The 14,693-nt window shown below is 37.9% G+C and overlaps 1 protein-coding gene and 1 long non-coding RNA gene across 3 annotated transcripts in view; one reads left to right on the top strand and one right to left on the bottom strand.

Moving 5' to 3' along the window:
* Positions 1-6,030, top strand: part of LOC133044701 (uncharacterized) — a 98,023-nt gene extending 91,993 nt beyond the window's left edge. The window contains exon 4 of the long non-coding RNA XR_009690036.1: positions 3,245-6,030. This is a non-coding gene — a long non-coding RNA (uncharacterized LOC133044701). The remainder of the gene's footprint in view (positions 1-3,244) is intronic.
* The window catches only part of MINDY3 (MINDY lysine 48 deubiquitinase 3), a 79,773-nt gene that overhangs the window by 32,064 nt on the left and 33,016 nt on the right, over positions 1-14,693 (bottom strand). For both annotated transcript variants that reach the window (XM_061126284.1, XM_061126285.1), the window contains 2 exons: positions 11,358-11,428; positions 6,201-6,281 (listed from right to left, as the gene is read on the bottom strand). In XM_061126284.1, coding sequence (XP_060982267.1) covers positions 6,201-6,281; positions 11,358-11,428 — 152 coding nt within the window. The remainder of the gene's footprint in view (positions 1-6,200; positions 6,282-11,357; positions 11,429-14,693) is intronic.

Raw genomic sequence — 14,693 nt, forward strand, 5'->3', positions numbered from 1 at the left:
ACACTTGAATGCTGATCTGAAGTATGGAGCTCCACACCAAGGTCACAGGTGTGAGGCTCTGCACTACAGCCACAGAGACCCCACCAAGGCCATCTCCCAGAACTGACTGAGCCCCCCCGCAACCACTGCCATGAGTCCCCTCATCCTTACCAGACAGTTCCCTGACTCCGTATTAGGCAAAAATGCCCACTCAAGTACTCACCCTACAGCACCCTAACCAATCACCTAATGCCACCCTTTCAGCAAGAATTTTGTCTTGAGGCTATAAAAACTGACTACTAACCACGAAAGGGGTCGGCTCTCTCGAGCTGGCCCACAGTTCTAAGTCAGCTCTCCCTGGTCTGCCAGGCGGTCAGCCCGCTGTGCTCACAGTGCCCTCACATTCCTGCTCTTTGTTCTTCATAATAAAATCACTCCCTTCTGAAATGCTCTGTGCCTGGAGATTCTTTTCCAACCTGCGCTCAGACTGACATGCACAACATGAAGGTAGGGAGGAATCCTTGATACAGACGTCTGCTCCAAGATCCTAAAGGCAAGCGCAGGGGTGGAGGGCTTGCCTCCCTTCGGAGGCACAGGAAAAGCCACTGTGGCCAAGCAAGACAGGAGGGGAGAGGAGCGAGAAACACGCTTCAGGGCAATGGGGAGTCTGATGAGCGGAGGAAGGGCCGAGGGGGTCACTCTAAGGACACTGGCTCTTACTCTTAGTGAAAAGGGAGCCAATGACATGAAGTGACTTCATTTACTGGGCTCATTCCATTGCTGAATTGAGAAGCTACTAAGCTCCATGAAGGGCAACAGCATGGTCGTCAGTTAGGAAGCTACTGCCATGACCTAGGGCAGAGAATTCTCCAATCTGTCTTTCAGTTCTTTCAGGAAGTTTTCGGTTTCTCTTCTGTCCTTCAAATGTCCTTTCCTCACAGCTTCCATAGTTTCATGGAGTTCATCATAAATTTTCTTATGGTTCTTGGTTTTTTGAAATTTTCTTTTGATGTCTTCATTGTCCTACACTGTCTTTAAACTTTTGAGCTCCTTTTCCTTATTTGTTCTGTTTTCTGTTTTTCACATTAACATTTCTCAAATGTCTCATGATCCTTGGCAGTCTGTTAATATGTGAGAGACTAAAAAGCACTGTCTGTGTGGGCAGGCCTTGTAAACCTCACTGTGGCGTTATTTTGACTGGGCCATTTCACTGCAATATCTTGACCTTGTCAATGTAGCCAAAGAAAAATAAATGGCCTTAATCATGAGTAGGTGCATTTGACAAGTGCAAAGCTGTGGAGTTTTTTGAGGGTCTATGGTCTAATTATTAAAAACACACATCTCATTAAACATCTCACTCCTCACCTATCTCAATCTATCACCAAGTTCTGTCAACTCAGGAATAAATCTCTCAAATTTATACACAGTTGATCCTTGAACAATGCAGGGGTTGGGGACATGGACCCTCAGCATAGTCAAAAACTCACAGGAAACTTAATAATTGGCCCTATGTATTCATAGTTCCTCCGTATCTGTGGTTCTGTATCCACAGATTCAACCAACTGGAGATCCACCCAACCAGGAATTGTGTAGTATTTACTAATGAAAAAATCTATGTAAAATCAGGTCAAACCCATGTTGTTCAAAGGTCATCTGTACTTCTATCCATGTCTACTGCTGTTACCTTGGATCAAACTACGCTTTGCTCACCAGGAAGACTACAGGAGTCTTGTTTATCTAATCCCTAGGACACCCCTCAATGTCTGCTTTCTACAGTTAGCCAGAGTGGTTTTTTTCAAAATGTACTTTTAGTCCTGTTCCCTTCCTTCCTATCTCTCCCTCAAACTACTCCCAACACCGATTTTTAAATTCCAGTGGCTGTCCTTACTCTTAGAAGAGAGTTGCACACGCTGTCTACCTTTGCGGCTTCCTCCTGCCCCCGCCTCCAATTCTCAGGGCTCCCCCTCTTCTCTTTCAGCTGTTCGCACCACAGTCCGTCCTTCTGCAGTGATTTGCTTGCTCCAACTATCTCCCTTGTAGGGACTGCTCTTTTTTCCCTCTCCCTGTAGCTTAATTTTACTGATGGCTCAGGGCTCATTTTCAACATCAATTCCTCAAGGAGACATCCCTAATCTTCCTCTAATCCACCTTTAGAGACCTGTGCTTTGTCAGCACCCATCACAGCTTTAATTTTTTAAGTGTGACTCTTTGATTAATGCCTCCTCCATGAGAATGCACACATCCATAACAGGCACCTAATCTATTTTTTCCTCACCACTGTATTCACAGCACCTGGCATAATGCCAGGCGCATAGTAAATAAACCCTGTAAATATGTAAGAAATGGGTACATACATAAATGAAGAGAACTGCAACTATAATCACCTCCAGTGTATAAGTCACATGAGAAAGTCTATTGCTTTTCAAAAGCATTTTATTGGGTTGGCCAAAAAATTCATTTAGGTTTCCTGTAACAGCTTATTATGGAAAAGCCTAACAAACTTTCTGGCCAACCTAACACAATGCCAAATTATAGACTGCCTTTAAAATCATGACCTTAAAACATGCTTTTTAAATAATATTTCATCATACTCAGCACAAAGAAGTCAGCATATACAAAAGACTTTTCCTGACAATCACACAAGTTTTGTAGAAAAAGGTATCAATATTCACTTTAAGCTCTGGGGGAGGGAGAGAGAGGGGAAATTGTGTTATTTCAGGTCAGGAACATACGAGTGAGTAAACCCACCAAAAACAAATCAAAAACAGTAACATATAATTCACAGCCAAAATCACTTACTCAAATATATAAATATCCAAGGAAGTATGACCAAATAATAGATCTCATTGTAATGAAAAAACCAACAAAGTTTACAATATTATCTAAATGGCAAACACTACATGAATAGAATTTTGAAAATTTAAATTTGGACCCAGTAAATATTACCAAGTATTATTAATACTGGGCTTCCCTGGTGGCTCAGATGGTAAAGAATCCACCCATAATGCAGGAGACCTAGGTTCGTACCATCCCTGGGTTGGGAAGATCCCCTGGAAGAGGGCATGGTAACCCACTCCAGCATTCTTGCCTTGAGCACCCCCATGGAGAGAGGAGCTGGTGGGCTACAGTCCGCGGGGTCACAAGGAGTCGAACACGACTGAGAGACTGAGCACTTTATTAATATCATTTACCCTTTACATGTTCTTCCAACTGTGTAACAGTTTATTTTAAAGGGAAAAATTCTTTACATGTAACTTTTTTAAAGATACCATGTGCAAGCAATCCAAATCCAACTGCTCTAAAATTCACTGGAAAAGAAGTACCCATGCTTTTAAGAAGCTTCAGAGTGAGTCATGAAAAAACATTTTTAGAAGATATAAATGTCACTGGAACCTAAATGTCGAAAATTTGTGCAAAGGCTTTGTTCATGAAACTAATGAATTCCCTATACTTTGATGGACGGGAAAGCCTGGCATGCTGCAGTCCATGAGGTCGCAAAGAGTCAGACATGACTGAGCAACTAAACTACACAAAGGTAAGTGTCAAAACAATTAGCACAAAATTTAAGAGTCCTAAAAAAGAGATAAGGTATTTGAAATATACAAATTGTATAATTTATAACAGCAGAAAGAACCTAAAATCTTAACATAAACTTCTATAATCACTGTAAATTTATGTGCACTTTCCTATTAGGATTATCAGTAGCTTTGAGGATGCACATAAATGAAGACAGATTTAAAAACCTTGATTGGACTTCCCTGGTGGTGCAGTGGTTAAGAATCCACCTGCCAATGCACGGGACATGGGTTGAATCCCTGATCCAAGAAGATCCCACATGCTGTGGGGAAAGTAAGCCCATGCGCCTCAACTATTAAGCCTGTGCTCTAGAGCCCGCGCTCCACAACAAGAGAAGCCACTGCAAGGAGGAGCTGGTGTACCCCAACGAAGGGTGACCCCAACTCATCCCAACTAGAAAAAGCCAACATGCAGCAACGAAGACCCAACGCAGCCAAAAACAAACAAACATTTAAAAATATTGACTGATTTCCAGTGTACACTGAGTGTGTTTTGAGGCCTACATACAGCTGGTGTGGCGGGATCTTTGTTTTCCTCTATATATGTCCCTCGTGGCTCCAATTCAACTTTTCACTGCATGTGGCTGAGGTCTGTGGATAAGAAAATCAATGACAGAGTCCCTGTCCCACACAAGGCTCACTACTGACCAGGAGCCATGCAACAAAAGGCGTGAGGAGGAACAACTGTGCATCTTGGGAACAACGAAGGGAACTTCATTGGGGACAATGAAGAAAACCAGGACAGGTAGGGGACAGTGTGTATTTCACAGAGAGGTGCGTATCACTTACTCCCATGACGCCCTCAACATACCTAATATATCAATGCTTGAAAACAGAATGTCTGCACTGTTACATAGCTCAACTGACACTGTTCCTTGTATTAACCTCCCATGAAATCTTTTCTGCTGTTTTGACAACAAAGTCATTTCTTAAATATCACTCATAAAATTTAAGATTTAAAATAGTTTTATCTTCAAGGTCCTACTATAGGACCTTGGTCCTACAGGAAACTCTGTAGGTCCATGGGAAACTCCGGTCAATGTTATGTGGCAGCCTGGATGGGAGGGGAGTTTGGGGGAGAGTGGATACATGTGTATGTATGGCTGAGTCCCTTTGCAGCACACCTGAAACTATCACAACATTGTTAATTAGCTATATACTCCAACACAAAATAAAAAGTTAAAATTAAAAAAAAATTGTATCTGTCTTTCATATTTCATAGAATTTAATAGTTTTCCTAATGTTAAAGAAAAGGGCTGTGATAAAAATAATTAATAATTGGCTTGAAAACACATTTCTGTATGTGAACTGGAACTGATTTCTTTTCTGGAAATTTATAACACTTGACACTAAAATTAGTCAAATGATGAAATCTTCAGTCAGGGAATTAGGTGTTTGGTTTCTGCAGGTTATACTTGCTTTTAACTTCTTCCTCTCTACTTCAGGAGGGAAATGAACAGCAAAAGCTGTCAGATGAAATACAACAAATCAGAAAGGTCTGTACTTTTTTAACTGTATTTATAGCTTTCCCTGTAAGGAAAAGTTAAACCTGTATCTGCCATTAAACCCACTTGCTGGATGTTTGCCAGTACAATAAAAGTAAATACAGTAATAAATAATGAAATAGATCCACTAAACCTAGCACTGTCAGTTTAGTCTTTAGTATAATTTATATAATTCATACTTCTTACAACAGACACAAATAAAGAACACTAACAAGTACAAGCTGAGAGAGCACGCTGAGTAACCAGCAAAGTGCAACAGGATCAAGAAACATCAAAAATAGAATTATTTATTTTCTCCCTTTAGTCCAACATCTAGCAAGTCTACGTAGGCATACCAGAATAATGAAAAAGGCAATGATGATGATGATGACAGCTAAGATTTACTGGGCATTTAACGTGTACTAGGTTCTGCTAAATGTTTTATATTTAAGCCTGACAACAATCCTAAGAACAAGACCCTATTACTAAACCCTACTTTAAAGACATGGGCGAAGAGGCTGAGCCATGTTAGGAAGTGGCAAGGCTGGGATGCTAACAGAGGCTTCTGAATTCAAAACTCTAAACCACTCAATTGTGGGAAGAGAAAGATTATAAAGTATGGGATTTAGCAACAGTTTTCTGCGGGCAAAAATTTTAAACATATTCAAATGTATTTAACCTAGTTCCATATTGCTATACTATACACTAAAACTGGGGAAATATTCCATCCTAAAAGAGCAACTGACTTCTAAATCACTGAACTATTAATAAATTTCAAAATATTTTCCTAGATGTTGTAACAAACTATTTTATATCACATAAATTAGATTTTTATCCTCTAGAAAATAGTAACTCAAAACATTTAATTTCAGTTATTTTCACCATAACACAGTGATTTCTGAAAAAAAATCAGAAGTCAAACTTGTAAAGTTGGTAAAGATAAAGAAATTATAACTAAATCATGACAGACATGACTGAAATTATTCCAAAACTACAGCAGGACAATCGTACAAGCAGTATAATCCTTTAGTATCGCTTTTTTAGATTTTGAAACAATCCACCGAACTCTGTATAAAGATTCAAACTAAATATGAACGTAATATTATTTGTTTGCCTGATGTCAAACTTAAAAACAACAACAAAGAGATCCTGCAAAGCATACCTTGGCAAAAAATACGGTGAGGTGAGTTTCACTGCCAACAATCCAAATAGGGAATTTTGGAGATTTCAAGTAAGAGCCAACCTAGAACAAAGGTAGTAAAATAAGTAAATGAAAATTTTATATTGCCTCTTAGATATTTACCAACAAATGCGTGAAGCCTCACTAAAGTGCCTAATTCATATTTAAATGGGATAATGGATTGTGCCAGAAAGCCTTACCCATAACGGTCAAATGCTAAATGTAAAAATGAGTGTTATAAAGACTATCAGGGTGAAGCTTATACTGCATCTTTCCACTAGAATAATAATAATACAGATTTACCACAGCAAAAAAGAAATTAGTTTAACCCTAAGAATCATTTTCATGTTTCACTGAAGATCCTAGATAAAATGACCACTTCTAGAATTTCAGCTTGGTATCTCAAACTCTAAAACTATAAATCTGATGATAATTACTTTATCAGGGAAATAATCATAAATTAACAAGTGAGTAGATACATGAATAAATAAGAGAAAAAGCCTTAAGAACATCCCGTCTTCAAAGAACCTAGAGCAATATAATAATCTCTCTAAAGCAAAATACATACTTCCATCTAGGAATATTAAAGAATCCTTCACTTGATTCTTGATGGCAGGAAGTAAGTTCAAAGTTACACAATATTAATTCTCTCTAAAATATATTAAAAAGTTATACCTTATAGCCTGCCTTCAAGGTTACATACTTAACCTATAAAAACAATAGCACCAAAAATTTAAGGGTATCATTTTTGTGTGACAGAGAAAAAGCAAGCTTAAAAGTCAACAGGTTAAAAACTGACTTGTGAAATCTGACCATGTTCACATCAGTCACACACACTGTTAGATGGACAAGGACTCTGAAAAACAAGTAACCTTACCTATAACATTTGCTGAACTTTCTTTTCTCACACAGACCTTCACCCGCCCCCGCCCCCGGAACTGGGAAATTCCAAGTGGCTACTTGCAGCAGCCAGTCAGGCTGCTATTCATCACTAAGCAGCCAAAAGCCTCACTATGGTGTCCTGCTTTCAACCACGTTTGAAATGTATTGTGATCATTAGGAGGGCAGTGGGGAGTAAAACTATCTTTTGACCTGTGATGGAGACATGAGCCGGATATGCTAATCGCAATAAACAACCAGTAGAGGAGGAAGGGTGATCTGAGGACAACAGAGAAGATAACAGTAAAAGGACAAAGGAGAAGACAAAACTTATTAGAGATTCAGAACTGAGGGATTTTAGAGGTTTTCGGCCAAGTCCTTCCATTCTACGTAAAGAAACCGGAAAATACACAGGATCAGTGCCTGGTCTGACTTCTAACAGCTAACTAGTAGAGTCAGAATTAAAACTCATGTTTTCTGATACATAATGTGGCAGCTCTCCATCATGCTGCCTCTTGTGATGCAAAGTTTAGACATCGTTTAATTCCTCTTCTAGAAAAAGTGTGCATGTATCTGTGCAGGCGCGTGTGTGTGTTTAGTTAAGGTAGAAGTAAAAAAAAATGAGGATAAAATTATATACAGTGGGATCAAAGGGTAAATGAGTGAACTCATGCAGTGTTTTGTAATAATAAAAATAAATCGAAAGGCCATAAATAGTGCAACCACTGTGGAAAACAGTTTCCCAGTTCCTCCAATAATTATACATATACCATGTGATCAAGTAATTTCATTCCTGTGTACACACCCAAGAGAAACAGAACCATGTCCACAAAACATTAATGTTCACAGTAGTATTATACAATATTATGTTAATATTATATATTAATGTTCATAGCAGTATTATTCATAAAAGTCAAAAATCAGAAACAATCTAAATGTCCATCAACTACTAAAGAGAAAAACAAAATTGATATAAATTGATAAATCATACAAAAGAATATTACTTGGTCATAAAAAAGAAACTAAGTACTAATACACAGGAATGAACAATGGAAACAATATGCTAAGTTAAAGAAGCAGCCAGACATGAAAAGCCACATACTGCAGGATTCCATTTAGATGAACTGTCCAGAAGAGACAAAGCTTCAGAGACAAAAATGCGCTAGGGTCTGGCAAGGAATGAGAATGTGACAGCTAAAGGATGTAGAGGATCTTCTTGGAGTGAGGAAATGTATTGAAATTAGATAGTGGTCATGATGGCAGAGGCTTCTGAATACACAAAAAAAACCCACTGAATTATATACTTTAAAATGGTGAATTTTATGGCATAGGAGTTCTATATCTTTTTTTTTTTAAGTGCACACCCCAAAGCACTCAGTCAACCTTTCATCTCAGTACACTCTCATAGACATATGCACGCTGGAGATGGGGACAGAGAAAGAGAGCCAGAGAGCCCATGAGAGAGACTGTTTCCTTTGTCTTAATGAATGCATATGATAAAAATAATATGAAATTGATCATTTTAACTGTAAAGGGCCAATTTCCTACACTATCAAAAAGGAAAATGTTCAGACTCACAAAATCCATAACAACACAATTATTTCTTTAATGATGTTTCTCTAAATGTTTGATGAAAAGTATATAATTCCAAGTATATATATTTTCAGAAGGGTAGCTATAATTATATACAGATGAGCATCACAGTGTAAGAGTTTTATTTTTCTTCTTTTTTAAATGCTTGTCTTCACTTAGTTTTGAGGTCCTTACTAGGGGCTGATTAGCTTCCTTTAAAAAAGGCAGCTGATGAAGTCCAAACCTCCCTGACATGTCTCCCACATTCCAGGCCACCTTGCATGGCCCTAATCGCCCTAGAGCCCCGTACCAGACAACAAGGGAACGACTCCCGAGCCCCAGAGCCCACTGAATCTATTCAAGCTGGCTAGCCCACAGCGGGGCCAGGCATGGGTTGCATGGCCCCCAGCCAACTCCATCCCAGTCCCCATAAGGAAGCTGCTCCTCGGGGCTGCAGCCTACTGGCGCCTTGTCCACAGGCCTCCTTCTCTCCTCGGCCCTGTCTCAGAGCTTTCTCTTATTTAGAGCTCTAAGTAACAAAAGTGTTCTGCCTTTCATCTATCTGAGCATCTGTGTGCTGTATCGTACCATAAGAAATAACTTTAAACCCTAGAAAAGACCACAGTTACTGCTACAGCACTAGACCGGTAACACTAGGGTAGTACTAGAGCACTAATACTAGGGTAACAGAAGAATATACAGCAGCTAATGACTTCCCACTATGAACTTAGGCAGAAAACAAACATTCCTCTGTTCTACCTAACAGTTAAAGAAAAGCAAATGCACGTATTTAGAAGAGCTCACCATTCTGGTGAAACTGTCTGCTCATTCATTCACCAAACGTTTACTGAGCATCTAATATGTACCCAGAAAGCCAATGTGACTGCTTTCATAGAGTTAATATTCCATTAAGGACAACAGAAAAATTCATGATTAAAAAAAAAAAGATAACTAAGCCAACAAAAAAAGGTCATTACAAAGTGATTATTTCTACAAAATAATGTGAAAGAGAGTCTGTGGGAAATGGTCCAGGAAAAGGCCTTTCAGGTACCATCTGACGTAGGGCCTGAAGGGGAGAGGAGTGATCCATTCAAGAGCTGGAGTATTCCAGGCAGAAATGAAAGAAGTATAAAGGTTCATCAGATTAGGGCTTGTTGTCTGTTGTTTAGCTGCTAAGTCATGTCTGATTCTTTGTGATCCCATGGATGAGCCCACCTAGGTCCCTCTCTGTCCATGGGATCTCCTGGTCAAACTGGAGTGGGTTGCCATTTCCTTCTCCAGAGAATCTTCCCAACCCAGGGAAGGTAAGGGCTTGGCATGTATGAAGAACTGACAGAAGACAGTGTGGCTGGAGGACAGAGAATCCAGACCATCAGGGCCTTAAGGCCACAGGGTGAAGATTTCAGAACATATCACCTTCACACTCTATCCTCCTGCAAAACACACACTGCACACTTTTCAGAAAACAGCTTCATTGAAATATCTTTGACATACAAAAACTAAACATATTTAAGGTGGACAACTTGATGTTTTGATACATGTATATACTGTAAAAAGATCACCACAATCAAACTAATTAACATCCATTATCTCTACCTAGTCACCATTTTTTTATGTGCATACACAGTCACACTTTTTGGAATATGAATGATTGTGGGTGTGCTGGGGAGGAGACACAGCTTGATTCTGTGGTCACTAGACTGCCTCAGAATAACTTTAGTTTGTGTAATTAAAGTCACTAAAAATGTACGAGTTGCTACTGTTTGACAGTACAATTACTATTAATGAATAAAGGCAGATGAATCCATTTGATCATCATGTCCATAACATCCCTATGCAAGTGTTGTCATGAAAGAGGAATGTTGTCTAGTAAAAAAGAAAGGAAATAGAGGAAGGAGAGGAAGGGAGGGAAGAGAGGATGAGGAAGAAGAGGAAGTAAGGCAGGCAGGAAGGAAAGAACTGTTACTGTTACTAAAAATAATCACCACCATTAGAACCACTGCTATGGAACCACCATTCTAAAATGGAAAAGAATAGGAAATCTACTTCTTTTTCCAAAATCAGAACATCTTATTAAATGCAAATCATTAATGATTTAAACTCCATTTAAAACTATTTGGAATATCCATACAGATTATGCAGGAAAGTGATGAGATACGTATCAAAAAATGAGAGCTTCATGGTATCTCCTAATCTGAGCACATGTGTTAAGAGTTTAATGTTATGAAATGCTTGGGCTTTTCTTCTTTTAGTGTGAAATCATTTTTCAGATGAAATTGACAAAAGTTAGAATTTCAGGCATTTAGCAAATTGTTTTACTATGCCTGACAAAATATTACCAGTTGTTTCAGTGAAACATACTGTTAGTATGGAAGATCAAATAGGACATTCTTTCCCCTCAGTTTATCAAAAACTTTATTTATATTCAATAATGGATATCTGTTTTCATAAATTATTTCAAAGTGGGTTCTGCCTCTGACCCTCAAAAGGAATGAGCCTAAAAAAATAGGAAACTCACCATGATCGGCCAGCTTAACTCTATCCTTGATAAGCCTGTCAGTTCAGAAGGAATTGAGAGTATACACTATCAGTAGTACACTAAAATATGCTGTCATAGGAGAAAAATGCTCTCTGTAACAGTGGACAAGTGAATAGAAACCATTCAAACTACCTTAAAAACCAACTTACCTTACAGTATCTTAAAGCTTCCATGAGTGTTAAGAATCCTACAGCAGCTTGTTCATGTATACCAAGAAGTTCTGCAACAAAACAATTAGCAATGCATTAGCATACAGATCTGAAAAGCACTTCAATATAAATACATATGTACACACACACACACATATATTCTACACCAAAACTTTTACCCAAAATTGTACTTTAAAAGCCTAGCATATATTTACTGTTAAAGAGTTCACATCAAGTCATCATGATAGTCCTATTCATTATAAAATACCATTAGATTAGGTAATAGAGCCTTTGTATATACATTAAATGCATTTATAAAACTTTATATTCAATGTTAACTTTTGATGCACATTTGATATCATCCCCCTCTCGTATAAACAAACACAAGCAGCATGCTTAAGACTGGGGAAATAATGAAGAACAGAACACAGTACCTGCTTTACAAAGGCTAGTGTTTTTGTAGTAGCTCAGTCATGTCTGACTCTTTCTGACCCCATGGGCTGTAGTCCACCAGGCTCCTCTATCCATGGGATTCTCCAGGCAAGAATACTGGAGTGGGTAGACATTCCCTTCTCCAGGGGATCTTCCTGACCCAGGGATCGAACCCAGGTCTCCTGCATTGCAGGCAGATTCTTTACCCACTGAGCTACGAGGGAAACCCTTATGAAGGCTAAGAGCTTATCAAAGGAGACAGATGAGAAAACTTGTGCTCTTTGTTTAGATGAACACACACATCTTACAGTGGTGTTAAGAGCATCTGCTTACTGTGTTAGGGAAGGTGCATGCAAGTGGTAACATCTGAGTTGAATCCTGAAGCATCTGTAGGAATTTTCCAGGCCAAGAAGAGGACAATAAGAAAACTTAAAGCAGAAGAAATGGCAAAGAAGTATGAAAAAATCAATGTATTCAAGGGGTGAAGAATTTGTCAAAGTTTCCTTAAAGGTTTCTAGCCTGGGGAACCTGGTAAATGGTGACTGACTGAGAGAGAGAATAAAGAATTATGTTCTAAAGTGGTATGAAGAGAGAGCATGAGTTTGGTTTTAGACAAGCTACGATTGAGTGACCTTGAGGATTTCTAGATAGAGATGGGTACATTACTAGAAGTAAGGTTCAGGAACACGGAAAAAGAGGTCAGAACTGGATGCAAAGCTTTAAGGAACCACGAGCATGATCATGGAAATGGATAAGAAAGAAGAGAAAAAGCACAGAAAATGAAAAGACAGATTACTCCACATCAGAAATGTAACTGTTATGGTAATAAAGTCTTTTCATAGACTACAGCTTTCAGCTAAAGTACATTAAGTATCAGGATAATAGTAATTTGGGTAACAGTAATTTGTAATAGTAATTTGGGACCACACATATTTCTAAAAAGAACCTTTTTTCTAGTTAAAAACTATGGTCCACTATAAACACAACATATATATAACTCTACATCCTTTTTACTATTTGGTTATGTATTGTCCATTTTCCGGTAGGATATCATGTTTTTCTCATCAATTAATGTAATAATATCAACTTATTTGCTTTGTTGTAAATATTTGACTATGTATCCGTAAGTATAACATCTAGATGGTGTAAACCAAGAACTGGTTGTTTCAGCTTTAATTTTTGTAAATTCAAAATTAATAGAAGACATGTATACACATAGTCTGTATTTTTCACTAGCTTCTTATAGGCACAGAGGAGACATAGCCAACAGTTTCCAAGTTTTGCTTAGAATTCTTAGGGATGTGTAAGTCCTTTTTTAGACTTATTTCTCTATCTTAATTTTTAACAACCCAAAAAACAGTAATCATTATTTTCCTATAAACCAAATAAGCAAAAGCTTTTTTGGATCCTCAATAATGTTTAATAGTGTAAAGGTCATGAGACCAAGAAATCTGAAAATCGTTGGCACAGAATTCAGATCAAAAAGAGAGAGTGAGGGTGAAGAGATGGTACCCCACAGCCTTTCAGATTTTTTCTTCATTTTCATTCTGAAAATTAAGGAGCACTAAATATTCTCAAGTTCAAATAATACATGTTAAGAAACAGTTTCACATTTTAATTTCTAAAATCAGTTACCACCACCTAGTGTTATGACTTGATTACTACATCATCTATTTCCTTACAGATGTCTGGAATACTATATTTATAATATCATGCTACTAAACACACCAAATCAGCTTTCAGAACTCTTGAATAATAAATTATTCAGATGCAGTCAGTATTCACATGTTCAGCCATGTTGTTTGAATGGCAATATTTTTAAAATGTATCACTCCTATGTACTTAAAATTTTTATCTTATTTTGATAGCTAAAGTGCATCATTAATAATATTTATTATTGTACAGTTATAATTACAGTGAAGACATACTATTCTCACATATTAAAATTCAAAGAATTTAGTTACACTAACTACACTTTTCTCAGTAAGTCTCCAAGAAATCTGTTTAAGTTTGCAGAAAATTCTAATAATTCTGTCATTATATTTCAGAACTTTCTTCTTGTTCTTAGCCTAACAATTAAGACTAACCATGACTGTCTATCCACCTTTGTGTTCAGTCAGTCAGACTGTATCAAAATGTAGAGTTTCATATATTCATGAGTTTGCTTCTCTATACCCTCCTCTGCTCCCAACTATCACTTCTCACTACTGTCAGGGGGTCTACAGAAGTCCTTCTTAGGCCTTTCAAACTTGATACTCACTTGGAAAGCACATACTTGCACTACATTTATTTAACAAATGCACCCTGAGGGCCAAGTATTGAAAAGAACAATGTTAAGCACAGTGTGGGAATACAAAGGCATCACCAGGACTAGGAAGACAAAGCAGAACCTCTCTGCAAACTATGTATCTAATGAGGGGTTAACACCTAAAACATATAAGGAATTCCTAAAACTCACTGTAAAAAAAAAAAAAAGTAACTCCCCAAACCAAACAAAATGCTAAAACAAAAAAATCTGAGCTAAAGACTTAGACATTTCTCTAAAGAATATATACAAATGGCCAATGGTATATGACAAGATGTTGAACATCAGCATCTCCAATCATGAGGAAATCAGAACCACAATGTTAGGATAACCATTCTCAAAAACAGAAAAGATAAATAAGTGCTGGGGAGGATGTGTATTGTTCACTGTTGGTGGGAATCTAACATGAAAATAGGATGGAGGTTCCCCCCCAAAATTAAAAACAGAACCACCATAAGATCCACTAGTTCCACCTCTGTGTATTTAATTCAAAAGAGTGAAATGAGGATCTCAAAGAGATATCCACATTTCCAGTTCATTGCAGCACTGTTCACAACAGCTGAGAAATTAAGACAACCTAAATGTCTAGCAATGAATGA

This window comes from Dama dama, chromosome 23, assembly GCF_033118175.1.
Source record: "Dama dama isolate Ldn47 chromosome 23, ASM3311817v1, whole genome shotgun sequence".
Classification (NCBI taxonomy): domain Eukaryota; kingdom Metazoa; phylum Chordata; class Mammalia; order Artiodactyla; family Cervidae; genus Dama; species Dama dama.